Source organism: Trichoderma gamsii, assembly GCF_001481775.2.
Source record: "Trichoderma gamsii strain T6085 chromosome Unknown Scaffold_10.2, whole genome shotgun sequence".
Classification (NCBI taxonomy): Eukaryota; Fungi; Ascomycota; class Sordariomycetes; order Hypocreales; family Hypocreaceae; genus Trichoderma; species Trichoderma gamsii.
Genome location: NW_020171347.1, coordinates 894,943 through 922,009, shown reverse-complemented (window position 1 = coordinate 922,009; position 27,067 = coordinate 894,943). Strand labels below are relative to the sequence as shown.

The following is a 27,067-nucleotide window of genomic DNA, read 5'->3' as shown; positions in this document are numbered from 1 at the left end:
ATAACTATGCTAGATGCTTCATGAAAACCATGCCATCGAGGCTATCCACCCTCTCAAGGGCTGGAAAAAAAAAACAAAGACCCCAAAGACGCCGAGCCCAATGCCAGCCTGGTATATATAAAAAAAAATATAGCGAGTGCATTACCACGACCTCGCAATTTCAAAGAAAGGGGTGTAAAAGAAGAAGAAAAGGGGGAAATGCGTCACTCATCACCGTCAGCCATCCAGGCAGACTTTCTCCAAAATCTCGTTAATTCCTCCAAATGTCCAAGCATTCCAAGTATCCAAAAAGTGTTTCCAAGTATCAAAGGCTTTCCCAGATTCGCACAATCTCTGTTTAAAATCCGCTATGAGCTCTGCTTGCCTTGCGGCATCCTCTAATAGTCCCCATGCCAGTTGGGTATATTGTGAAGTAAAAAAGGTACCAAGATGTCAAATCTTCGCACCGAAAAAGAAATTATAAAAAGAAATAAATAAGATGAAAGATGAAAAGGCAAATGCCTGCTTTGCCTTTGCGGCGGAAAAAGGAAGAACGTGGAGCAAGTAGCTACTTACGCAGGCTCTCTGCTTTGTCGCACCTCAAAGACCAGCTTAGAAAGATACGGCCAAAGCTCGCCTACATGAGCAGGTACTCCATGTTCTGCATCCGCATGAAATCTCGCCAGTGGATAAATGGCTGGGCCACATCCGATCCGGTGCTGTCGGGCGTTCCTTGCCTCGACAGATTGTCATTGTGAAGCCAGAGGCCACGCAACACCATGACCATGCGGCCAAATGAGCCACAGGTGGCCTGGTCGCCAAGCTGCGCAATGCGATCCTCAAACAGCATACGAAAGTCGGAGCCGGGGAGGCTGATGGAGCCGCACAAGAGATAGACCCAGACCAAGCTGCTGTCATAACCCTCGGGTCCAGAAGGAATAAATTGCAAGACATTCGTAAGCTTGTCAACCAGACTCATCGGCGAAGGCTGGTTGGGGCTGAAGCCAGGCACCAGACTGCACAGGTAGATACGGGCCGCAAGGCGGAAGGCGGCCGTGATGTTCTTGGAAAGCTGCTTGGGCGACAGTGTGCCGTTGGCGTTGTAGGGCATCTTGGGTGTGAACTCATTGACCTCGGTGAGGCTAATCTGCTCGCCTAGGGCAGAAACGTGTTGGCAGAGGGTGAAGTCATCCATGCCATCTCTCTTGAGCGACTCGAGGCACGCAATCTCAGAGATGAGATACATGACGCGGTCCTCGCAGCCCATCAGCTCGCGCAGGCCCATGTAGGGGTTGATCTGAGACAGGTGCTTCTCGCGGTACGTGTGAGCAAAGGTGGGAGAGGTTCCCTGCATGGTGGCGCCAAGGATGTCAATCCAGGCGGTCAAAGTCATGTTGAACGGGGTCTGTGTCATTGGCGTGGCCGGGTCCAAGACTTGGCGCGGGAGGTCTAGCTTGGTGACCAGGTTAATGGCGGCTTGGAAATGCTGGTGCCACGCAATGTCGAGCAGCTCTTCACTGTCTGAACGGCCAACGACGCACTGGAAGAAGATGAGCCCGAGGGTAGCCTCGAGGATCTCTTGGTAGTTCTCATCCTTCTTCAGGGACTCGCAAAGCGACCAGATAGTCGCATAGCGATGTCTCATGATGTCGTGATCGAGGTCTTCGTTGGGGCCAGCTGACAAAGACTTGAGGTGCTGGGCTGCAATGCTCAGACAGCAGTGGAGGTAGGTGTTGTTGGTCTGCAGAGCGGGGAGAATCAAATCAGAAGCAACTGACCCATGCTGGTTTGTCTCCAGAATTGGGAAGATGATTGGCAGCACAAATTGAATAAAGTGGTCAAACAGACGCTGGTCGTTCTCATCCAGCTCAATCTTGACTTGCCGAGAGTCATAGGACGGCCCGTGGGCAAAGTCGAAGAAGTTGACATTGAGCGTCTCCTCAGCCAGCGACTCGCGGCGCTCTTCGTGGACATGCTCGACCCAGCTTCCGGGAAGGGTGCCCGCCGGCAGGACAGTGCCTGTTGGAGGGGGCGGGCAGTAAGTGCTAAAGGTAGAGACTTGGGATTCCTTCAATGTCGGCACGTCATTGATAAACATTTGTCGCTCCGTCTTGACGTCAATCTCGTACGGTGAGTAGGAGCCAATCATGAAGTCCGGGGGCAGCTGGGAGCTGTAAGAAGAGTAGTCGGGCTGGTGCATCGGGCCGTTGAAGTTGAAGCCGTTTGAGAAGTGAGAGTCGATGGATGCAGACCTGTTGCGGTCCATGGGGTCGGTGTATGTTGCAGATGATGGCACGGAGTGTGACAGGCCAGGGGGCGAGGAAGAGGCAGAGTTAATGGAGGCGTGCGAGGACTTTTCCGAGAGCTTCTTGCGCTTGATGATGCTCTTGATGTCCTCCTTGTGCTGCTTCCGCGCATCGTTGTTGCTCCACCACATGGGTCGCTTATACTCGCATTGCAGGCCGAGGTGTTTGCAAGCCGTGCAGAGAGGGTTGCCCTCGTCGCACTTCTTTCGTCTTAATCTGCAGGTGTAGCAGCCTAAGGAGAGTCGCCCGTGTTAGTCTGCGAGGGCTGCTGGATTTGCAGTATAAGCCGTGACATACCTGTTCTTGAGCGGCGATGCATCTGCGTTCCGCGTCGTGAAGCGCCATTGCTGGTCTTGGGAGCCGTCTTGGCCTTCCCAGACTGTGAAATCGCCATGTGTACGGAGTTCATTGATGCTCTTGACAAGATATTGTGGTGATTGGGGGGCAGGGTAGACATTTGTAGCTTGCGATGCTCAACCACTCGAGGTACCTTTTCGCTGCGACCAGGGGAGGGGTGTGACACTTGCACAGTGAGGCAGGGGTGGCAGTTGATACTGTGGAGGACCGGGAGAAGCCCGCACTGTACGTCTGGTCTTGTCTGGTCTTGCCTGGTCTTGTGGGGCTGGGCAAGGAGCGGGACGACGAGCAAATCCAGTCAATGCTGCCGCTTTGGTGTCCGGGGGGCAGGTCTCGGACGATGGACGCGATAAGGGTCCGTATCGGTCTGCTGGAGGTCGCGTAGCGGAGTGAGGCTGTCCTGCCAAAGATGGGGGCTCGGGCCCGAGGTTGCGAATATTAAATTACGTGTCTGTGTATTCAGATCTGAGTGGTCGGTGTAAGTCGTGGCGGGCGGTCGTATCAAACAACGGCGTCGCTTCGTTTGTCCGTCAACGGAACTTGTTGAAATTGCGTGAAATGAAGGCTGAAATGTGCCTGTGTGTGTGTATGTCTAGAGAATGACTGGATCCAAGCAAGTCCGGCTTGCTTTTCACTGGAGATGTGTAGTAGATCAGAGGAAGAGGAGAGCGGGAGAGGGGGAAATGGGGATAAAAGAGAAGGGGGAAATGGGGATAAAAGAGAAGGGGGAAAAGCCTTTTGGCAACAACACTTGGATACTCGCACCTTTACGCCAGAAGAAAGAAAGAAAAAGAGGGCTAAATTCAACAACGACAGGAAGGGCCATGACTTATATCATGGCCGCATCTTGGACGGCCAAGTGCTGCGCTGGCACGAGCGATTCCGCAAGGGAGGTTTTGCAGCTCAGGTTGCTATTTTTAAAAATAAAATGGCACTAATTATGTCCATCTGGGAACCAGCACGCTTGTGCCCAGCTCTGCGCTTAGGACAGCCAATGGGCGTCGTGTAGCCGCCGAGCACCGCTGCTCCCTTGGGCAATGAGGGCGGTGGATGTGCGGATGAGCAGCTCGTAGCGTGAGAGCCACTGGCCGGGGTTAGACCAACCACAGAGACGAGAAAATTCCTCCTCTATGCCTGTCTGGACCCGCGAGGATGTCACCCACACCGAACGCCACAGCGGAAAGAAATGGACGATGCTACTACAGTAGCTGTAAAGTAGATAGGTACTTGTACAGACTTGGACAGACTTGCACCCATGGCGTCGGGGCCGCGGTCAAAAGCTGTTCAAGCAGGTCCCAAGACCAAAGGCCAACCACTTACAGCGGCCTAGCTCGCGGACGAAGGCTTCCCGAACAATGTCCCGTCTTCACCAAACGTGTTGGGGAGAGGGCCAACACCGAGTCCTTGTAGTCGGTATCTCGTCTCCGGCGGGTGGCCGTACGTGCTCCTGCGCACTCCATGGTGCGTGAACGTGCAGCATACAAAGGTTACACTTGTCCTTTGTAAATGCTCGACGACGGCGCTCTGCACTAAGAAACGCCATCAGAAATGCGGCTGTAGCTCATAATGCCAGGATTTACTGAACAGGAACGAGGTGCTACAGTAGATACAGCTAGAGAGACTAGAGAGCAGCTCTTGAGCCAGGGTAAAGCTGTCATGGTTGCTTCGCTCTCCATCCTCCATTGGGAGCCTAACCCACATCAGGAACCTGAAAGCAAAGGCGATGCTATCGCAGCATGCAAAGTAGGTACATGGTTATACATGTAGATAGTATCAGTAGGATTTGAATAGTACAGCAGGCCGCAGATCAAAGCCCCTGTACGGGCGCTGAGGGTGTGATCATCACTAGAGAAGATTGGCGTTTCTGCGGCCATGATCTGTTGACAGCTGGATATTTGCACACATAAACCGTGACAAGCGCATGGATCCTAATAGGTTGCAAATCTACAAGAATAGATGTCTCCAAAATCTACAACTCGCACGCAAAGGTATTGGAGGTGTGATATGACTTTACGTGACTAGGGCAAAGTGCAGTCACCCGGCATTGCTGCAACTAACAGCAGGATTGTTGGTGCGGCAATACCTGCATGCTGAACGACATATTGGCTGCTATAAGCAGCGCACAAGCAACGCTCGCACTAAGCAGGTACAGCACTGGACGGTCAATAGCCGAGTGGGATGAGGAGAAGGCCGGGTACACGCGAGCAAGGTGACCTCACTCTGCGTCGAGAAGTACGGATAACTTGGTCCAGACAAATCGTCCAGCCCAGAGCGCAGCGGGTCGCAGCAGGGCAGAGAGAGACGCCGATGCTTGCTAATGGGCAAGAATGAGAACCTAGAATAGAGGAGCGGGGATACAGCAGCTCCCTGTGGGCAGCCGGTCGACCTGTTCTGTTCCCCCGCAGCTGCCGAGCAACGAGTACAGGCGGTGGTCCGTACCACAAGTACGAGTACACGGCCAAGCGTGGCCACACAGCGTCAGACACATGTACTCTGTACCACGCAGCGAGTGATAATCCTCGAAGTCGTCGTACCTGCTCTGTACGAGGATACTTGCGAGCTGCCGGTACAAGCAGGCACCCACAGCAACTTGGGCGAGTCGAGCATTTGACAAGGTGAGGCCTGCTCTGTGGCGGCAGAGTTGCGAGCTAGTGGCTTGGGCGCCGCGTGCAGCATCCCTTCCGGCCACGTTGATTCGCCAGGCTGCTGTGACGAAGTGCTGGCTCGTGCATGAAGCGGCAGGGGCCGCGGGACCAACCGACTGTAGCGCCTGCACTACGCAGGGGGCCATCCCTGCCAGCAGACCACCTGGGGATCGAGATTGGCTCATTTCTGCTAAACGGCACGGCGGCCTAGCAGGGCCCGGAATGGAATCAGCAGCCAATCGCGGGCGCTGGGAACGGCTGCAACGCTCCGCTGCGGGGACCAAGTCCGCACGTTTCGACCGATCTTGAGCTCTTGAGCAGAGCAGCGCAGAAACGACTTCCTTGTCTGGCCTTGTCGTCAACTTGTGGCCTTTTTGTCGACTCGTGGCTGCCTGGGTGAGTGAATAAAGACGGCAAGAGTGGAGCAGTCTCCTCATGCGAGGTAGCATTGGAGCAAGTCGAAGTTGCTCTGCTCTCGCAGTTGTTAGCTGATGGAAATGAGAGATCGCATTTGCCTAAACCGGCTGAATCCGCTGTCCTCCACCTCGCCGGAGAGACGAGATTGACGGTGATCAAAGGCAATAAGCAGTCGTTATAGAAGCGTGCTGTTCTGCATCTAAAGTAAGGTAATCTAGATACTAGAGAGATGTGTCTGTACTAAGTTACAAAAGAGGGTGGTCTTGACTGCGAGATGGATGATCTGGACCTCCTCCATCCAGAACACTTGGATTGAGACAAAAACGGCTCTGGTAGCATTCGAAAAAATGACAAGTAAGAGCACTTGTCGCCAAAGTAGGCAGGCGGACAAGACATCCCCTGCTCCTCTTTACAAGAAAATCAATTAACCCCTCACTTCGGCCTTTTTTTTTTCTTTCCAAGACTAATTTTGGCCACGGATCGGTTCGTGGCCTGTCGGGCGCTTAAACAAGCTGTTTGTCATGACGCGGCAAATCGCACTATTGGCGCTATCGCGGTGCTATCGCCCAGCACGTGTAGGCAGATGGCCGCGTCGCGAGAGACCCAAGAGCTGGATGCTATTTTTAATTTAGCCCACAATCCTGCGTGACTGCGTCTCTTGCGGCTTTGGTCATTCTGGCCAAAATCCTTCCGCTGCGGACTTTTATCAGATCACCTCGTCAAAGGCTTGCGCTTGTGCATCTGCGTCTGATCTCGGCTGTCGCGAGCCGTTAAGCGCCCAGGCCAAGGTGTGCTGTTCATCATACGCTGATGTTCCGAATGCCACACGCTTCTCATGATGCAGAATCGCTTATTCTCGTCACATCGTGGTCCTCGCTTCTTCAGCTCGTCTATCGCGGGAGTATAAAGACTGATGGGCTTGCTGGTGTGCCGCGCCTTTCCAAGTTTTTACTTGTGTTCATCTTGGACGTCGCTACGTAATACCTACTTCGGCTCTCGTAGAAGCCCCGCGTCGTCTCCCAACAGCTGTTGGTTGGTACCTCTCGCGGCATTACTCCGTCGCCGCTGCATGTCGTGCATCACTGGTGAGTTCTAGTCTACGACCAACACTACTAGCTGTGGTATAACCAAGGACTACTATACTAGTATCACTCAGCAATGGTAATAGTAGTAGCAGCATTACACAAACTATAAGAACTCTTCGAGCTCACGACTTGGATTCTTAAAGGCTTGCAAAACTGATGTGATTTTCAAGACATGCTACAGGGTATGACACGGCACCCGTTACCTCATCTACCATCAACACTACTACTAGTAGGTATCTTAGCACTGACTCCTCCTTCTCCCCTTCTTGGACCGGAGGCTAGGATCGATATACCGTCCTTGCGCAATCTAGCTCTAGGCCGGGCCACCGACGATAACCCCTCACTCTTCGATCGGTTATGACAATAACGACAGTGTGTATCACTCTGAAGTCCGACGCCAACGAAATGCCTCTCGCCATTAATATCTACGGATATCTTGCACCGATGTGGACATTGCGGCTGTCGTTTCTGCAAACGCCGTTCTCCTCCATCCGCTTTAGCAGTTAAAGGCTAGCCTCGGCACTATCATTTTTAGCTTCTTACAAAGATGAGGAGCAGACGCTTGCGCGATCTCGACATTCAAAGTAATGTGGCGTTTCTCCGTCTTCCGCTACTAAACAAGTACCATTTCGCATAGACGACAAACCAGTATCTACCTCGATGCAGATACGCACGCCTTAGCGGCTTAGTGCTCAGCGCCGACTCAAAAGGCCGTGCTAGTGCATGGCAGCTCCGAGTCAGTCGTCGTGTAAGTACTGCTTGAGGAGCAATGCGGATCGATATGTAGCTATAGGTAGTAGGGTAGGTTCTCGCACATCCGGGAAAAAAGCATTTATCCGAAAAAAGTCGATGGACCAAATCCACAATACGACTTTTAGAGTAGCATTCGTCCAGTTCCAATAGCATCGCCCTGTCTTTTTAAGATTGCTGGGTGACTTGTATTATTTCACAAGCAACGAGGCGGGTTAATATGACGGCTCACCAGGAACGAAGCCGAGATACGTGAGTGGAATTACACGTAAACATGAAAGGCCATCTTTTTGCGAGGCATGCCAGGCCACATCCCCTGATACGGACACAGTATGCTCCTACGGAGTACAAACATTCACGACGCCTTATTACTACCAGATACCGCTATCTTAGTGAGCGTTGTGGTGGATCTCTCGGGTAGTGTGCTTCCGAAGGCCTTGAAAATTTGTCTCTGCGTGGGCTCCGTGCTTTCGTGCTTGAATTATGGAGTTTATGCTTGCCGGCTTGAAAGGGTAGATTTTAGCGTTGCAAGCTGAGAGAGCCGTGATCCATCTTTCTCTGCCTCCAAAATGCCCCATACAGCTAGAGAATCACTGCTCCTGCTTCTTCGAGTACTCAGAGTACTACTACTCGGGAGTCGGTCGTGATAACAAGCCGATCGCATTGGCTCGAGTCACAACACACACCAGTTCGACTAGGCTCGTCTATGCTGTGGAACTTGTAGCGAAATGCGCACCATTCACCACGCATCGAAGATTGGGGCGCATCAATTCACGGCCATGTGAGCCTTTGAGAATGGGGGGTTCACGCAGGTCATTGGCCGGCCGTTTGATGCTCTGGTGTTTGAAGCCAACTATCGACGGGATGAATGGAAACTGAGGAACAATGCCAGCCAGTGGCTGCTGCTGCTCATCTTTTCCTGATTCCTGTTTGGTGTTTAGTGGCTAGTGGCCGGTGGTCGTAGCACGAGGAGCTTCTCTTCCCCCTCACGGCCAAGCCAAGAGCCCAGACTAGGGGACTGATTCCTTGTGCACTTATGTGCCTCTTGCCGCACTGTGACGAGCGGGTGCTATTTCCTAGCTGGTGATCATCAGGGTGCTATCAAAATTGGCCTGGGACCCTTGGGTGTGGGCTCTGCAGCTGGAGCCATCACACTATTCGGCCGGATCGGATAGGCTCATTGCCCATGTACAGCACCAAGAGCACCTACTCGCATGGGGTAAGCCGAAGGATTTTGTGCTTGTTCACCTGCTTTGCAGCAGCCCTGCGAGCGTCCTGCAGCCCTGGGCCGCGGCATGTCAAAGAGCTGCTCTCCTCTTGCTCTTGCTCCGTGTCTCCGTCCTCGTACTCAACTCCCATTCGATCTTCGTCCTCCGTTTTGAACTTACGACGGTCCATCCGTCCTCTAGCGGGCGACCTAGCGCCGTTAGTGAGGCCTGTTGATTGAAGAAAGAATCGGGCCAACGTTCTCCGCGCCCGTATGGCTGTCTTGGCTTTCAACGTCGCAACTGTGTAAGACACCACGGGAGAAGAGACATGTTCGACATGGTTTCTTGATTTTTTTTTTCTTCCCGGCACGCCGCACGCCACACCGGCCGGGGGGCTTGCAAAAATTTTTCGTTTTCTTTTGCGTAATGGAAGCCAGTACAGTATGTACTATCGCTCTCCCTGGCCTCCCCCGCCTGAGCAGAGACAAAGAGCTCCGTTGCACTATAGACTTGTCGGTGAGCAGCGACCATGCTCAAGCCATGATAGCCTCCTGGTCTGTGTACATGCTAGTCACTATCTTGCCGGCGCCGTTCCGTTGCCTGTGGTTTCTAGATGCAAGGCATTGGCGGAGACTGGGGGGGCTGGAGACGGGAGCGAAAAGCACTAGCATGCGTCTTGTTTACTTTGTTGGCTGCTAGCTCTGCAAATGACAAGAATGGCTGCGAGCTGGAACTTGTTTGCTTGCGCTTCGTATATAATCAATTTGATCGCATAGCATCCAAAGCTATAGCAGCATCAGCTAAAATCGTGCAAATCAAGGTGGGCTGCTGTACAGGCACGTTGCAGGGCACGTCCTTTGCTCGCTTCCAGTCTGAAATGACTCCTGGACGGCCAAGTGATGCGATTGATGGAAATCTGGCCAATGGGCGGCGCTGAGGCCGGTGTCGCTCGCTGATTGGGCCTCGGTGGTAAATTTGAGCCGTGCCCAATTGGTCTCAAGTGCTGCGTGACCTCGACAGCACGTGGAGTCTCTCTATCGTCGCCGCCCTCGGCCCTCTGGATTGGCTGCGTCCACAAACACCATCCAGACAATTTCCCTCGACTCGAAATCATCCATCTCGTCCGTACTGTACTGTGCTGCACTTTGTTCTCTTCCTCGTTGCCTGATGCTACGCGTGCCGCCTGGCCCCGTTCTATCCCCGACCCCCGTCCTGCTCTCCAGCCATCAATCGGGCATAAGGTAAGACATACATGTGCGCTACGCAGCTTCGCTCTCAGCGAGGAGCCATTATCGTGCCATCCCCGACCCCCATCCCTTGCTCTTCATCTGCACTCGCAGCACTAGTCGCACGAAATGCCTCTGCCGGCCTGATAGTCGCATGCACAGTAGCGATACAGTATGCACAGGGGCCCTGGCAGAGCTGCTCGTGGTGGCTAGCCCGGACCACATCGCATGATGGCCACCCCCCCTTCTCAGGCCGACTCTGGCCTTGGCCATTCTCTTTGGCCCTCGATTTTCCCTCATCAATCACCTTGGCCGTCGCCAATTGGAGCTTTTCGGCCCTCGTCTGCTCTCTCCTGCTGGATACGATGTGGGGTAACGGCTGCAAAAGCTGACTTGATTCCGAAAGAAAGATCGGCTCCCTGGCCCTGGGTGTCACGTCGCATCTCTCATCTCTCATCTCTCTGCTTGACCTTTGCACGTCGCTAGCGTATCGAGCTTCCCTGGACGACACCGGCGGACGTTGTCGTGATACCCTATCACAGAGCACGGTAGCTTGCAGGGCCGTGGAGGAGATGCTAGTAAAGTTAAGTTGACTACTACCACTAGCACTAGCATTTGCCTAGCTCTACGACTACTCGCCATCACTACAAAAGTCTTGTAGTTACGAGCAGCTCGTTTTGAGCTAGCTGCGGCGGGCGTGATCAAGGTTGCGCAAGCTCCAGATGCTCATGATGCGCGAGAGCGGCACCGCACATGGAATCTACAAGGACTGTACGGTGCTGTGCACACGATGGGCATGGTTGGGCTCATCATGATTGACCGCCGTGCGGCCGAGAGACGTTTTGCTAGCAGGCCATATGGCTAACTTGTGCCTCACGCAGTCGTCATTGTGCTAGCATTGCGAGGCCGGCAGCCGAGACTTGCTAATGTCTCGCAATGAAGTCACCGATGCAAGGGTCGAGCAAGCAAAGACAAGCACATAACTGAGATCTGCAGTCCGTGCAGACCGAAGCAGACCGAACAAGGCAAGCAAGGCCTCGACGCGCCCATCTACCTGCATATGCTTACATCTGGCCCTTGTCTCAAATTTGGGTTCCTGATGGATATCACATCTAATCAGTGTGACGACGGTTGGCGTTTTTTTCCCTCTTCTCAACCAACTCCGCAAAATCAGAAAAGAACTTGAATCGCGAACCGGACCGTTCCACTAGCTCGCCCGAGTTCATCACAACGCGGACAATGTGATTGATGTGATGATCGTAGCTGGACAGGTTCATCAACCTTTCGCCCTACATTCGCCAACCAACCGATTACCCAAAAAGGAAACCATACGGCACGGCGTCAAAAGACAAGCCACGGTAGTAGCCGCTAGAGAAACCAATGGCCAGCTTGGTGGGGTCTTATCACACTGACAGAACCAACACGCATGTGCGAACCGTCCGCACTTACATGGGAAACAAGGCTACACAAGAAACATCTGTAGAGGCACAGGAACATGCAAAGGATTGTCGTCTTTCCAGCGTGACCGTTTATCCATTTAGCAGCCGAGACAGTCTCAAGCCACTGGCCGGGGCTATTTGCGCTAGAATGCTCTTCGGCCTCACCGACTTGCTGCATGTATCAGCTCTTTTTTTCCATTACGGAGCATGGGAAGGAAAGGAAAAAAAAAACGTTGGGTTCCAAGACGGGTCCGGGATGGAGCCTTTTTCGCCTGGTCTGCGAGGGAAAGACTCGTTGAGTCACGAGGCCATAGTGACGGCGTCAGATCTTCCACCGCCTATCTTCTCTCGAATGATCTTTTGTGAGGTCTTTGGGCTCCTAGTCCTTGTCTGCCGTGTTGTTTGTTGGAGACCTCGCGATGCTGACGGAGGCGACTGCCCAGGGTTGGTCGGTGATTGTGTCGTATCTTGAAAACTCAGGATGCCAATGCTACCTGGATGCATTGGGCCACCGAAGCTTGACAGGTCTACCAGAGCCCGGGATGCTTACACTTTAAGCAAGTGCTTGCTTCTGCAATTCACCGTGCCTGCAAGACCGAGCGGGGATGCATGGATTCTGGACGATGACAGAAGCAAGACAGATATGATATGATACCTCACTCTTCTATCGCCTACCGTCTCGCAGCACTGGAAGCTCTACCCATCCTCCCGTGCATACAAAGGTACATGGGCTACATTGAAAATCCTTGCTTGTGCATAAGTGGCCCGCCATTGTCGACCAGGGCTGCCTCTCAACCTTTTGTCCGCGTCCTAGGCCTATCTAGTCTGCTTGCAAAGAGATCACGGCGCCTAAGCGCCGGCTATATTTGGACGAGTACCGGCGCCCAAGGTTGCTGGCCTCCAGCAAATCGCATGGCCCAGTACCCTGCGCGGCTCCACATATGGAGCTTGTGCGGCAGTATCCATGGGTGGCCTCGACCGTTGACTGGCTGGACGAAACGACACCATCTGCGAGTGTTTGGCCGTCTGTCCAATTGTTCTCGTCGTCTTCGCGCCGAGATCATGGCAGAAAGCGCCAGCCTCAGGCGCCAATAGGAGCCAACACGGTCGACTCTAGCAAGCACTGCGGCCAGCGGTGTCACCCTGTCCTCGTACCGGCCTGTGCTTTGAAATATGCGAGCAGCGCCCTGTCTCTGTTAGGCGGTATTGTAGAGTGCTGTGGGACTGCTATTCTTGTCCCCCGCAACGTCCTTTTGCGAGCCGGATCGGTGTGCTCATCACATCGCATTACAGACTAGCTCTGGTGCTGACTACCGGGTGGTGGTCCCTGGCTCAAACGTGCAGTCGTATGCGTGGTTTCGCCCGCAGCACCTCACGGCCGGGCCCTGAAGTGCGACCTTCGGCCGCTCTCATGAGGAATACTTATCAACCGTTAGCCGCCCACCGAGATGCAGAGTTCTCTTGCCCCTTTGCGACCTCTATCTCGTTTACGTGACATCTACTCCGTATCGAGATTTTAATTCCCTTGCTTGGTCGTTTCCTTTTTTTTCTCTTGCGTCTTTGATTATACCTATTGTTACGTTATAGAGTTGCTTCGATCTCTCTAGAAAGATTGCCGGCGACGGCTACATTGCAAGAAGCAACTCTGCTCTACAACCTACCCTTTTGAAGAGCTATCCCCAAGTTTACCCTCGCTGCTTCTATGTATTAAACAAGCCGCCTGAGCGGACAATTCATATAGAGAGAAGACAGCACCGAGTGCTGAGGAAACATGGTATGGTGGCAATTGCTCTGATTTGCTTTTGACACGTTTTGTCATTCGGCCCCGTTACTTACTTGATATCACATAGAACTACACATCCTTTCAAGCCGGCGAAAGCCGCACATACCAGGAAATGCGCCAGAGGCCTGCTCCTCGGGACACCTTTTTTAACCTCAAGCAAGAGCCCCAGCAGTTTAGGCCGACGTCTGTGGCTACAGAATTCGTGGATACGGATTGGGATGGAGAAGAGGATGAAGTGATTAGTGAGCCGGAAGATAACTCACCGCGAGTGAGCTTGCAATCAGTAAGTGGACCATCTTCTTTCTCTAACTCATTCCCTTTCCTTTGAAAGCAGCAGCTCGATGCTAACGTCGGGTTCGTCCAGTCTGGGCAGCCGAGTTTCACAACCCTTTCTTCGTACGACGAGGCCCCCACCCCCCGTTCAAGCAGAGGCCCGCAAGTCTATCTGGAATATTCCCCAAAGCAAGTAGAAGGGCCTCGCGGGCCGCACCTCTTTCGATTCCCTGCGGATCAGTACATGAAGTATCCGCCAGACGAAGATGTAATCCTAACATTGTCGCCCATGACTCCGCAAGTGCCTCGACGAGTTTCAGGTCATCAATTATCTCGCCGCAATAGCCCCTTCCAGTACACTGATGAAGACCTCGACACATCAGAGCTGGCATCATGGACCCCCGAGATGGTAGCGCAGTCGATGCTCAATGCCGGTTTGGAGCTGGCGGTCTCGGACCGATTCATTGAAAATGACATTACCGGAGCTATCCTGATGACGTTGAAGTTTGAAGATCTAAAAGAGCTGGATATCTCTTCTTTCGGCATTCGGACAAGGGTATGGCATCAGATTCAGGCATTGATGGATAGCAGACCTGCCTCGCCCCGAGCCTCGACTCCAATTGAGGATAAGCCGAGCCGCGAAGCTAGGAAGGCAGTGAAGAAGGATAACTCTGGTTCAGTACGGCGCCATGAGAGCAAGCGCAGACAACGTCGCGGCGTCAACGACCCCATTACGCCAATGGAGTCTGTGTCCATCATTGGCATCGAACAAGTCATTCCAAAGCCTCACAACTGTTCCAAGGGTGAGAAGTGCTCAAAGTGGAGGAAGCAGCAAAAAATCATTGAGGAGTTTCAGAGATTGAATCCCCACATCGACATCAACACAGCCAGCGGCGCGGTTATTTATGGTGACGTAGGAAACCCCGACACGGCCAGGGCCTTGGATCCCAATGAGACGATGCGGCCATTTTCTGATTCAGTCCCCTCTGTGGTGGCATCTTCCGACATCCTCGGCCCCGGTGGCCTACCACCTCTTCAGTATCTCCAGGAAGCGACTCTTCGGGGTGTACAGGCTCGCGATCCTCAGGACAACGTCCGACAATTCCTCAACTTTCAGCAAACCAATGATGCTTGCGCTGAAATGCCGATGACTCCCCCATTTGAAGTTACGCCGCCTGCACAGCCTCATCAAGGCCTGCGACGTCTGCCGAAGCTATCTATCCCAGCAGGGCCTCAGGCTGCACGACAAGCAGCTCCTCGAGCCTCTGTGTCACAGCAGGAATCCCGCCGCTCCTCTCCCTTGCAACAAGAGTTTGTACCATACCAGATGGACAAGGCAGACCCCATGTCACCTGACTTGGAAACTGCTAAGAACCCGTACCGATTTGGAACTCCATTCTCTGAGATGGATGTTCCCGTCACTGCCGTGCCCATTGGACCTGTTGCTCGTGATACCTCTCAGTCGGTGCCTCCCGACATGAACTACCGAGCTGCTCCCACCGCACTGGGTCACACTCGATCCCAGTCGCGAGCCTCTGCACGTCGCCCGTCGTTCCCTGTCCTTCCAGCTTTGGACGAGAATCGGGCTACCCGCAACTACCACAGGAACACTTCGCCAAAGACGGCCTCTCCTAGAACCCCAGTTCCCTCTCAGCACTTTCAGCAGCAGCAGCAGCAGCAACCCCCTCAAGCTCCTCCTCGCTTCCACTACCCCTGGTCTCCTGTTGACCGTACTACATATGAGACTGCTATCCCTCCCATGCCTTCACTACGCCCTGGTGATTCTCAGGAAGCACCTGCTGCCATGTCTACCAGCGGCGTCAGCTTCCAAGGCCCCATGAAGAAGCGCAAGATGCGCATGCTTCGCCATGAATGGCAGGACGGTTACTTTACCTTGAAGGGAACCCGCCTGAACATGCACAAAGACGCCCAACAGATGGACCGCACACTTGAGTATGTCGATATTGATGACTACGCAATTGCCTGCTCCAGCCTCGCATCTACCTCAAAGCTCTCTGCTGCATTCAAGGCTGTCTCCATTTCACACAACCGTGACAAGAGCGACCCTGTTGGCGCTTTCAGCTTCCAGCTGATCCCTCAAGATAAAAACGGAGCACGCCTTCGTAAGCGTGAGAGCTCTCTCCAGCCCAATGCCTCGGCAGAGGGTGTCAATGGCACTGGCAAGACTCACCACTTTGCCGTCAAGGGCCGCGATGAGCGTATTGACTGGATGCGAGAGCTCATGTTAGCCAAAGCACTGAAGCAGAAGGGGGATGGCTTTGAGATCAGTGTCAACGGTAACATGATTTAAGCTATTTGAATCACGCTTCGATCTTTTTTTTTTTTTTTTTTTTTGATGACTTTTCTTTGTCTTTAACGATTGAATGATTATGACCTGTTTCTTATATTGTTCTCTATCAAATCTCTCCCTTCTCAGTCTCTTTGATTTGTATACTTCTCTTGCGTGTAACAAAGCACTCAAGTTGCCTACGTTCATGCACCCAATTTTTTTCCTTTTATTCTTTAGCTTCTCTTCTCTCTACAACCTCTTCTTCTCTTCTTGCATAAGACAAAAAATCTGGTGTGTGTGTATGCGCGTGGATCCGCAGCGAAGGATTTGATATCCATTTTTGTTTCTATTTGAGGGATTTAAGATTGATGATACCTATTTATATGTTAGAAACCTTCCTTCAAGGGATTATGATGACTTTGGAAACAAAAAATTATTTCATGCCGTTGGTTTGGAGACTTTTTTTTTTTCTTTTTTTTTTTTTTTTAGCTAGTGGTAGCTGGTTTACATAAAATGAAAATAAAAAGAAGAAAATTAGCATGAAAGCTGTGTACGTCTGGTGTAAATCGTGAACAATGACTTATTTGTGATTGTAAATGGCACAACTTGGCTCTCCAATGCGGCATTTGTGCTTTGCGTTGGTAAATAATAACTCGAAAGACTCCTTCGGCCATGATGTTAATTCGGTGAGAGGAGGTCTATGAAGACGAAAGAACATATAGTAATGACAGTGAGTGAGTGCACGTTATCCATCGGCTATATACAGAAGCAATCTCTCAAACTCAATGAACAAAGAAGTTGTATTTGGAAGGTCTAGGGTATGAGCCCTTCCATCTATTCCCCCCTCCCCAAAGAAGCTCTAATCATCAGCATCAACTCAATCGCAAAATACCCCTCTCATCAACGAAGGGTCATCTCTACTTCGTGTGATTTCATGTGTTTATTGTAGATAGAGCATAGTAAATATATATATGTAGTACTTTTACACTATCTTACATCTATTCCAACCCGCATCTCTCTCTCATACGATGTCTTTCCCAATTATCGTATGCTGAGGGTAGGGCCTTCCAACCATTTATCTCTTCCGTTTTTAGTAATGACACATATATACGTTAAATTTCGCTCCCTTTCTCTTTTGCTTCTTTTACCCATATCATCTTTTTTTGGTCCTCTCTTGACATCAGCCATCCAACATACCTCTCTGTATTTCTCCTTATGGAGATGTTTCTGACAGAAACTCGGGGCGCGCCACGCCAGATCTCTGGTGCACCTTTTCCCAATCAATCAAATTCCACCAAGACTCGACAAATGCAGCCTTTCCACCATTCCCATCAGCTCCCACGCCCCAATCCAGCAGCCAAGCATGCTCCCACGTATTAAGACACAGCAGCGGCTCCAGCTCAATACCCCCCGGGGGCAAATCGCCCACCCTCCTCCTCGCACCAAGCGCCTGGTTGCTGTAGTACTGCCTCGCGGATCCTTCGTTGCCAACGGTGTTCATATCCGTGGACTGCACTCTCCAGTGAGCACCCGGGTAAGGTGAACCGGCGAGATAGGTGGGCAGCAGGCGGTAGTCGCCGGGGCCGGCCTTGACGAGCCACAGGAAGCCCGGGCCGAACATTGCGGAGGCGGTGGCGACGAACTCGCGGCGTAGGGTGTCGATGGAGGAGAAGGAGGCCTCGAGCTCGCGGCGCAGGTCCTCGGGCATGGGCGTGCCGGCGGGGGCGATGCCCTGGAAGAAGAAGTGGTTGTTGTGGGCCATGGAGGCGTAGTTGAAGATGGCGGCCTGGTTGGGTTCGCGGGCGGTCATGAGGAGGATGGTTTTCATGTCGCGGTCTTCGAGGTCGGTGCCTGCGATGCAAGTTAGCAAAACATATATATATATGCAGAGAGGAGAACTTTACTGACCGGCAACCATGGCGTTGAGCTTGTTTAGCATCAGCTTCATGTAGTCTGTCCACGCAATGGCGAAGCCGCCGGCGCTCATCAGGTTGGGCACGCCCTGGGAGTAGTCGTGAGGCAGCGCCGGCACCGAATGCAGGCTTCTCCGGGCAGCGTTGAAGCCGGCGCTGAAGCTGGTGTTGAAGCTGGTGTTGGCAGACGATGCGCGCAGGCCCAGGCCCAATGCCTGCTTGGGCGTCCGTAGCAGCCGCGTGCGGAACATGGTGGGCTGTGTGTGAATAAGGAAAAGAAGACAAAGGAGGGCAGTGACCGAGGAATTGGGAGGGGGCGGCCACAAATCCTGGGGAAGATAGGGTGGTTTGATATACCAATTGGTGGTGATACTCGAACTTTTTCCCGCCAAAAGTTGGTTGATTGGATTGCCCCACCATTAGAGCAGAAGCACCAGCCTCAATTGAAATGAAGCCACAGAAGTGGCTGGTGAATTGATCTCAAAAATTTAGAGACGGAAAAAAGGTTAAACCGGGGCCAGCTGACAGGCGACAAATTGAATCAAAGCGTCATCCGCAACCCCCGCCTGCGCCAAGCCCTTTCAATGTACCCGGTACGTAGCGCATGCCCCGTTGTCGCACCTTGTGCCGTGCGAGGGGCCCAAGTCTCAGGTACTCCCAAGTGCCGTGATTCAAGCAAGCGCCTTTCTCTGCTTTGCTTAATCAGTGATGTAACCACGGGCATTTTCTGGCTGGCTGAGTCTGCGCCTCTTATGAAATCTCTCCCTGTTTCTGTGTTGTTTTATATCTGTGGTGTATTATCTTGTTTCCTGTTCATCTCATCTTTTTTTTGCCCTTTTGCTGCTGCTTTTGCCATTCGGTTTCCACTTTGGTTCTAGATCAACTAAAACACTCCTCTCGTGACTCAAATTGAGCTGCACGACATCAGCTTCGAGGCTGTCACTGGACGATCATTCCCCGTTCCTTTCGGCTATAGTTTCGAAGGCGCACCGCCACTTCAGCGCGACGAGAAACCGCTGACCTCGCCTTTTTGTCTCACATCTCCTCTTCGACGTCCCTCCCCCCGGTCTACGCCCATCTCTTCTTTCTCCTCTTTTCTGTTTTCCATCTTCACGGCATGCAGTTTGCTCGTGATGCCGCGATAGGCGTCGACGTCCCTACTCCCGCACTTCTCACAGCCATGGCGACCCTCTCCACGTCCGTCATATCGTCGGCCACGGCCACCGCGACAGCCTCGCCCTCGAGCCCCTTCCACATCGACTCCTCGTCGGGCGAATGCCAGCTGCTCGGCCCGTTTGCGCTGGTGGTGCAGGCGGCGCTGGGCGGCCTGGCGATGCTGTCGCTGGTGTACAAGCGGTGGAGGGAGCACCCGCAGCGGCCCGTCAAGGTCTGGTTCTTTGACGTCTCCAAGCAGGTCTTTGGGTCGGTGCTGGTTCACATTTCCAACATCTTCATGTCCATGTTGACCAGCGGCCGCTTCAGCATCAAGGTCGAGCCGACCGTGGTGGAGAGGCTGGTGGCGAGGGGCGATGAATACGTGCCGAACCCGTGCTCGTTTTATCTCTTGAATCTGGCGATCGATGTAAGTATTTGGCTTTTTTTTTCTCTCTAGATCTCTGATTGCTAACTGCAAATCCCTTAGACAACCGTTGGCATTCCCATCCTCATTGTCCTCTTGCGAGTCTTCACCGCCCTGGCGACCTTCACGCCATTCGGCAAACCCAACGAGTCTATCCAGTCAGGCTACTATGGCAACCCTCCCAACGCCTGGTGGTGGCTTAAGCAATCCTTTATATACTTCGCCGGTCTCTTTGGCATGAAGCTCTGCGTCCTCGTCATCTTCATCATGATGCCATGGATCTCCCGCGTCGGCGACTGGGCGCTCGGCTGGACCGACGGAAACGAAAAGCTCCAGGTCGCCTTTGTCATGATGATCTTCCCTCTCATTATGAATGCTCTCCAGTACTACATTATCGACTCCTTCATCAAGAGCAAAACAGCAGACCATGAGGTTCTCGCTTCGCAAGACGATGACGACGATGATGACGACTATGAGAGACGAGGTTCGAGCTCTGGTGGCGTTCGTCGAGATAGCGAAGATGAGGAGACTCCTGTCAAGATCAATGGGCGGTCGCGCAACAATCTCGGCGGAGAATATGATCCCGAGGTGGACGGGGACGCTCCGACAATTGTTAGCAGCAGCTCAAATCAACCCGCGTCCAAGTCTAGCAATGTCTCAGTTGAACTATATCCAAAGGAGTAGCAGCATTTGTACTTTTACTCAAAAGCTTGTACATAACCGCTGCTACCACTCTCACTACCACCCTCACCTCTCATCATCACCACCACCACTCCAAGTCGTCTGGCAAAGGGCAGCTTTTTGGCACGCACTCATTATACCCTTTTTGGCGTTTATTTCTTCACCTCTCTGGGAGTTTGACACTGATTTCTTGGGGTTTCTTTCTTTCTAACCGTTGTCGGGGTTTTCATGTCATGTAGCGCTCATAAAGGATAGAACGGTTCTTTTTGCAAGAGGAATACACCACCTTTTCTTTTTCCCTTGAATATCGCAATTTTGCAACTCTGGTACTCGTAGTAGTTGATTCACGAAATGCCCGTGTCCTTGCTTGCGGCCTTCATCTACCGTGTTTGAAAGGCGAGAACCTCAACACAACTGAAGCTGGGCGGATGGTTTAGTGGTATAATTTTCCCTTAGCATAGTGCAACCTACGAGCTGCATCACCGCCTGGGAAAGGTCCGGGGTTCGATTCCCCGTTCGTCCAACAAAGTCAATTTTTCTTTTACCTTTTTCTTTTAACAAAGTCTGAGATTTTTTTTTGATCTAGCTGGTTTTTGTGATTTGACGTGCTTCGTGGTAGCTGTCTGGACTTTGATCTTATACCTGGAATTTTCTAATACTGTGCACAGTGCGACTAATCACTCAAGTCCAAATAACCATTCTTAATGCTAACCTTTTACATTGAAGAACTGGAAATCATGTTCATAAATGCCAAAGTAACGTCTCATATAGAATACTTTCTTCATCATAGTTACGGTATCTCCAATAACTTTAGGTTATACGTATAAAAAGCCCCAAACCATCAATCTCGCCCATTGGCATCTCCGCAAGAAGTGAACATATTGTAACAACGGGTCCAGGCAAACAGTGCCCTTCAAAGAATCATAAAAAGAAAATAGCCCAAGCAATCATACCCAACCAAATTTCGTCATAATGTGAGCAGTGAATATAAAGCACCGAAACATGAGGCTTTACTATAACCAAAAAACTTGACCTCTAACTGGTTGCCGATTTGCCCTTTAAAAAACGCCACGCAACCAAAATGCCCCTAAGATATATATGATACACCAACATACGTGTCATGTAGATAGAACCGAATTCAACATTTAGCGTTCCATATTCAGGTGGAAGCTCTCTTAGATACCACTCCAACCCTGTGGGGCCGGGCTGTAAGGCTTGAAGCCTGGATATCCCTCATGGTCCTCACGCTCGTGGGATTCGCTGGGGCGGCGATCGTAGTTTGGCTCGTCCTGAGGCGCGGGACGAGAGTAACCCGAGTTGAAGTCGAATCCCCCATTGTTGGTGATGGGAGAGGCCTGGCCATTGTGAAGAGCATTCTGCGGTCCAGGGGTATACGTCCTGAAAGGGACGGGCTTGTTTTGAGGCGTTATGGCGATATCATTATTGGGGCCCGGAGAACGTCTCTGGTTCAGGCTAGGGCCAGGAGACTTTCTCATGTGCGGATCAGTGCCATACGGGGTTGGTGAAGTCTGTCCGTCAAGCTCATGAGGGGCAGTTGGCATACGCACTGGCCCGGGTGTCATCTGTCTTGGAATGCCATAGTCGTGCTGGTTGGTGATGGGCGACTGGTGCCCGGGGCTGTGCATACCAGTCGTAGGGACTGCATGGTCGTAGGGTTGACTGGCGCTGAATCCATCTGCGACGTGGTTATCATAACCTTGGTTGGCTCCATTGTAGTGCTGATCATGCATGCCGTAGGCTTGGTCGTGTCCGTTGAATCCTTGGGCATGTCCGTTGTAGCCTTGATCGTGTGCATTGTAGCCCTGGTCATGTCCAGCAAATCCTTGATCGTGTGCGCCATAAGGCTGCTGCTGCTCATGGGCACCGTAAGCCTGATCATGACCTCCAAAATTCTGTTGTTGTGCCCCATAGCCCTGGTCATGTCCGTTGTAGCCCTGGTCGTGTCCGTTGTAGCCTTGATCGTGTGCATTGTAGCCCTGATCATGCCCAGCAAATCCTTGGTCGTGTGCGCCATAAGCTTGATCGTGAGCTCCGTATGGGCTAGCAGCGGGCTGTTGGCCGTAAGAGTTCATGTAACCAGGAGAGCTGTTTTGCTGCCGGTTGTAAGGATCATTTCGATCATTTCGATCATTTCGACCCATATTCCTCTGCTGTTGCTGCTGTTGTCCTCTGAAGCCGGGGCTGTTCATGCTCTGAGGAGCAACAGGCTCCTTCTTCGGTGGCAAAGTATCCATTTCGACCTCCTCTTCCAACACAATCTGTTTGGAGTTGGCCGTCTCCCAGCTCGGCATGGCAGGGAGGGCATCGGCATTATGCTTGGAGACGTCAAATTCGGCATACTGCGGGGGTCCATGAGACGCTGGCGTAGAGAAGGCAGGGACCGTGGAGTGCGATGGCATGTTGACAACCATGGGTGCCTCCTGTCGGTATCCTCCGGACTGCTGAGGAACGTATGGAGCCTCGAGTTGTTTGCGTGCCGTTCCGCCGGGAGCATCGCAGCACCCGCAGCAGTTACCGCAACACTTGAGGCAGTAGCAGCAACTGCAGCAGCATGACATTCCCAAACAAGTGCATCGAACAATGCAAATGATAATACTGAGAAGGATAAGACCGGCGATGATCATGAGCGCAATAGCAGGCCACCTATAAGAGGAGTATGGGTTAGTAATGCCATTGGTGAGATGACAATGTTACGTGGGAGTTGCTACACGTACTTGCAGTAAACGTGGGCCATGCACCCATCCCAGCTTGAAAAGGCTGCTTTGACGTCTGAAATCTTGTTATCAGCATCCGCGACAATGTCCCTCCGGATGACTTCGTTGGCGAGACTCCTGGCGATACTGTCTTTCACAGTCTCCCATAGCCCGCCCCGAAGGCTTCGGACCATAGCAACATCGACGGCAGGCATCGCGTGTGAATCGATTGATATCCTGTGAGAACTGATGTTTGTTCGTTCTTCTCTATAGATATGAGATGAATAGTAATTGAGTTGGTGGTGCTTGTAGCTCGTGGTGGATGTCGTTGGTTGTCAACTTAAGGAATGTCTAAGTCATGCTCTAACTGACAAGGCTTCGAAGCGAAATTAGAAACACACAAAATGCGGCTCAAAAGACGGTCGTTGGTCGTAGAAAATCTTTCAATTTCGAATTCGACGGCAGAATGATGAGACGAAGGCAATAGGCTATGTTTTCGCGAAGAAAAGATTGATGTCGCACACTGTATCGATTGTTACAGCACCAAGGGCAGGCGTGATTCTTTACCCCTTGAAATGATCGTCTTCTGTGTTATCGTAGCACAAACGTTGGATTTCTCTCGACGAGCAAAGGATTGTGAAGACGGTCGAAAACCGCCAAGCAAAAAGGATTGGCTTTAAAAGTTCGCGCGTAACGGCGAAGCTCACAATGTGTAAGAGAATCAAGGGCTGTGCAGCTGAAAGCTCGCTCGTCAAAACGGAATAAGCAATCTTATCCAACGGAGGACGCTGACGAGGCGGTGGTGGACTAAGCGCGCGCGCACAGTCTTTTTCTCTGTGGCTGTAATCGTCGTCGTGTTCGTTTCGGTTTCTGTATTTTCCCCTCCCAATAATAATAGAGATGGATTTGAAATGAGGGGCGGACAATTTGACAAAGAATCAATCAAAAGTCCAAAAAGAGGGAATGGATGTGGCCGTTGGTGCAGCTGGCCATGAAGCAAAAAGAAGGGAATGAGGCCTGGGAGGGCAGAAACGACGCTGCAAACAAGCAACCAAAAGGAAAGACTCTGGATATGAATCCAACGGGGAAAAAAGTTTGCAAGGTGCAGGGAAAGAAAGAAGAGAGAAGGAAAAGAAAATTAATCTGCCATCGCGCCGCATTGTCCGGGTAGGAAGGGGCGCCTGTCGCTCCAGCTTTTTATCACGCATCATGCACGTTTAGGACCACGTTAAGGATCCTGAGTTGGTACCATGTACTTGTGTTCTCCTACTTCTGGAGCCTCTGACTCTGGTACCGTTACTTGGGCACGCTCTTAGTGCTGCGAAGCATGCAGGGGCAATCGCGGGAACGTGCGTTGCAGGGGTTGCTGCGGCTGGTGCTGCTGGTTAGCGGTCGCAGTAGCAGTACTGGTCAAGCAGCTTCTCGTCATGAGCTGAGCCTCGTACCGGCTACCGCTGCCGTAGCACTCCATGCCCGTCAGCGGTGCCTGTACTCCGCAGAGCAAAGAGCTCGCCATTTCAGGTACCCGAAGGCGGCGACATCGTCTCGTCAGCTCTGCCCGCGCCACCAGCACTTGATACCGGAGCAGACCAGGGACGAAAAGCCAGAGATCCACCCGTCATCACACGAAATAAGCATCGACAAGAAGAAAAGTGAAAATAAGGAAGAGCAGAAAAGGAGTTTTAACGTCATCGGTTTCAGCGTATCATGATCCAAGCAGAAAAGATAAACTGACAAGTTAAAAAACGTTGCATGGTAACGGATCCATCAAAGTCTTGCGTGAGCCAAGAAGGGCAATTAGCACCAGGATCCCAATTCCAAATGGGCCGCTAGCAGAGACGGTCGTGGGGATGACAATTTGGACCCTCTTTTTCTTTCTTTCGTCTCTTCTTTTTTGTATAGTAGCATGTCTTTTTCTTCTTTTTCTGCTCTCTTTCTTTGGGATCTGTTTTTGCTGGCTACAGAGCAGTCCATCTCCCTCGTACAGCAGATTCGGCCGCCACGCTCTTCAGCTTTCATCCTTTGCTACCTCAGCTCTGCCCCCAAAAGCTTTAGCTCTGCGGGCCGTCGAACCCGGCCAATGCTTTTGGCGTAGACGCACGTCCTCACAAACAGCCTACTATAACGGACTGAGGCTTGCCTACTCTATCTTGATTGGGCTAGGTAGGAGAAAAAGAAAAAAAGGAAAGCCACAACTGTTATTCCCCTGAATGGCTGCACCAGCGTGGGAAAAAAAAATTTAAAATGAATAAAAAAAAAAGAAATAGATATTCAATACGTAAAAAGTGCTGAGATAGTGAGCGGTGCTATGTTATCCCTACTGCTGCTCGAAGTGGGTATCTGAGACCTCAAAAAGGAGAACGAGAGTTGCCCCTCGCGTTGCTAGGGAGGGCATCAACAACCATTATCGATTTTGAGAGTACAGAAAAAGACTGCATTGTATTAGAAACACTTTGATTGTGGAGATTGTTGATGCCGCTGAGGACAGACACTCGTAACGAGCATCAGGTAGAGACTCTCATTTACTTCGGTGGACAGAGCCACTCAACACGCAGAATACAAGCCAACGGCTGTAACGCGGCTATTGATACTTCACATGAACTCACAGTAGCGTATCAATTACGGTACCTGGATATGTAGAACATACAGTAGAGCCTATATCCGAGGTGGTACAGAGCAGAGACTAGACGGAATCTATATGCACTCGGCATCTGATGCATCTTAGCCACCATACAATCCCCGCTTCTGTGGCAAGGGAGGAGGCCTCCAAACACCAAACAGATCTTGGCTGTATCACCGCAAAGACAATCGCGAAAATCTCTGCGTATCGCAATTTCGTCTGTGCGAGTGTCGATGCTGTCGCCACAAACATTGACCATAATCACTAGAGAATGTAAGGTGAATATTAAAGCTCGATTGTCAGGCACAAATGGAATTGTACTAAAAATTAAGAAGACGTATAATACAGATTAGTCTGGCTCGCTGCCACTCAGCCGCAGCAAAAAGGTCGTGCTAGCTTGGTGCCGCCGCCTCGTCTAGGCATATCATGTCCGATCACAGCCTTCTTCCACTTCGTAAAAAAAGCAAATTTGGATATCAATCTCCCGTAGTCCTCTTGTCCATACCGAAACGCCGACCCCATTCCCGTTTATCTCTCTCTTTTTTTTCTTAGGTTTTAGAATTCATTTCGTAAACTGAGAATGAAATCTTAGCTTTCTTCAAGTCGTGACTGGTCAATGACAGCTTATTTTCCTGGAGGCGGTCCCGCAGGAGGTTGATATTCACCACTAGGGTGGTAAGCACTCTGAGGTTGCTGGACACCGTATTGATGGCCGGTGTTGTATCCGTCATTGGCATTGAATGTGGTGCCCGTTGTCTGGTTGCCCACAGGTTGCTGACCATACGGCGGAGGGCTAGTGTAGCCTCCGTATCCCTCGCCGTAGGCAGGCTGCTGATAGCCACCTTGGTTGTATCCAGCCTGCTGGTAGTTGTTCATCTCGTGGGCGTTATTGTATTTATTATTTCCGCTGTTTCCAGCAGGCTGGCCTTGAGGAGCGCCACTGAACCAGCCAGTCCCGTAAATGGGCTGCACACCGCGTCTACGGTTTCGTCGTGTGATGCACCTACAGCGATGAGTGTGAGTATTAACTGTGACCAAAAAAAAAAAATTGATTTGACGTGGACAAGGGAGTGTAGTGATGGTGGAGGTGGAACTTACAAGCAGCTGAACAAGAGAATCAAGGCCAAGATGATGGCAATACCAGCGAGCACCCATCGTCCCCAAAAATACCAGCCGCTCTTGCGGCGACATATACGTCCATCAAAGAAATATCCATATCCGCAGCCGTCGTCTCTGGCGAAGATGTCCACGGTCGGAGCCATGGCCGAATAAAGTAAAGGGAAGATGAAGATGAGAATCCCTTGGATGCAAAGCAATTTAGAAAAAGACTAATTCGCTAGATTGTCTTATCGTTTCCCACAGGAATTGACTTTCTTTGGTGGCGAAATGGTTGATGTAAGAGTCGAATGTAGATGAAAGATGGATGGTGGAAAGGAAAACAAAGAAGCAGAGGATTTAAAGGAAGAAGAAAAATAAGAAAAGGCGGCAAGGTTCCGAGGGATGCCCAGAGTTTAAAATTCGTGGCCTCAGTCCGCGCCCTGCGAAATTCCTGTCTTACTTGGCAGCTGCGACGTGCGTTGGTTGCAGCTCTGTATGACGTTGGGGATCTTGGGGCCTTGTGAGGAATCAATCAGAAGCCGGGTCCCGTCCGCCACCTTTTTTTAGACGCAAACGCTGTGGCAGCCACTGGGCTAGCGATAAAGTAAAGTAGAGCGTGCAAGGGTACCTGTAAGCAGCTTAATGCTTCTTAGGTAGGTACCTGCTTATATAGAACAAGGGACGCACAGACGAGTAAGAGACAA

The 27,067-nt window shown here is 51.6% G+C and overlaps 6 protein-coding genes across 6 annotated transcripts; 2 read left to right on the top strand and 4 right to left on the bottom strand.

Annotated features, from left to right (window-relative positions):
- Positions 1–616: 616 nt before the first annotated feature.
- TGAM01_v203897 (transcriptional regulatory protein Pro-1) lies at positions 617–2,742 on the bottom strand (the record flags this gene model as incomplete). Its single annotated transcript, XM_018803792.2, has 2 exons — positions 617–2,517; positions 2,583–2,742. The coding sequence occupies 2 exons, from the start codon at positions 2,740–2,742 to the stop codon at positions 617–619; spliced, it is 2,061 nt and encodes a 686-aa protein (XP_018662843.2).
- Positions 2,743–13,183: 10,441 nt separating this feature from the next.
- TGAM01_v203896 (hypothetical protein) lies at positions 13,184–15,779 on the top strand (the record flags this gene model as incomplete). Its single annotated transcript, XM_018803793.1, has 3 exons — positions 13,184–13,186; positions 13,263–13,478; positions 13,533–15,779. 3 exons carry the CDS (start codon positions 13,184–13,186, stop codon positions 15,777–15,779), a joined length of 2,466 nt encoding a protein of 821 aa, XP_018662844.1.
- Positions 15,780–16,971: 1,192 nt separating this feature from the next.
- Positions 16,972–17,922, bottom strand: TGAM01_v203895 (Fe-Mn family superoxide dismutase; the record flags this gene model as incomplete). The annotated part of the gene is made up of 2 exons (XM_018803794.1): positions 16,972–17,609; positions 17,667–17,922. 2 exons carry the CDS (start codon positions 17,920–17,922, stop codon positions 16,972–16,974), a joined length of 894 nt encoding a protein of 297 aa, XP_018662845.1.
- An 866-nt stretch (positions 17,923–18,788) lies between these two features.
- Positions 18,789–19,934, top strand: TGAM01_v203894 (hypothetical protein; the record flags this gene model as incomplete). Its single annotated transcript, XM_018803795.1, has 2 exons — positions 18,789–19,253; positions 19,314–19,934. The coding sequence occupies 2 exons, from the start codon at positions 18,789–18,791 to the stop codon at positions 19,932–19,934; spliced, it is 1,086 nt and encodes a 361-aa protein (XP_018662846.1).
- Positions 19,935–21,106: 1,172 nt separating this feature from the next.
- Positions 21,107–22,860, bottom strand: TGAM01_v203893 (hypothetical protein; the record flags this gene model as incomplete). The annotated part of the gene is made up of 2 exons (XM_018803796.1): positions 21,107–22,595; positions 22,667–22,860. 2 exons carry the CDS (start codon positions 22,858–22,860, stop codon positions 21,107–21,109), a joined length of 1,683 nt encoding a protein of 560 aa, XP_018662847.1.
- A 3,029-nt stretch (positions 22,861–25,889) lies between these two features.
- Positions 25,890–26,527, bottom strand: TGAM01_v203892 (hypothetical protein; the record flags this gene model as incomplete). Its single annotated transcript, XM_018803797.1, has 2 exons — positions 25,890–26,268; positions 26,364–26,527. The coding sequence occupies 2 exons, from the start codon at positions 26,525–26,527 to the stop codon at positions 25,890–25,892; spliced, it is 543 nt and encodes a 180-aa protein (XP_018662848.1).
- Positions 26,528–27,067: the final 540 nt, after the last annotated feature.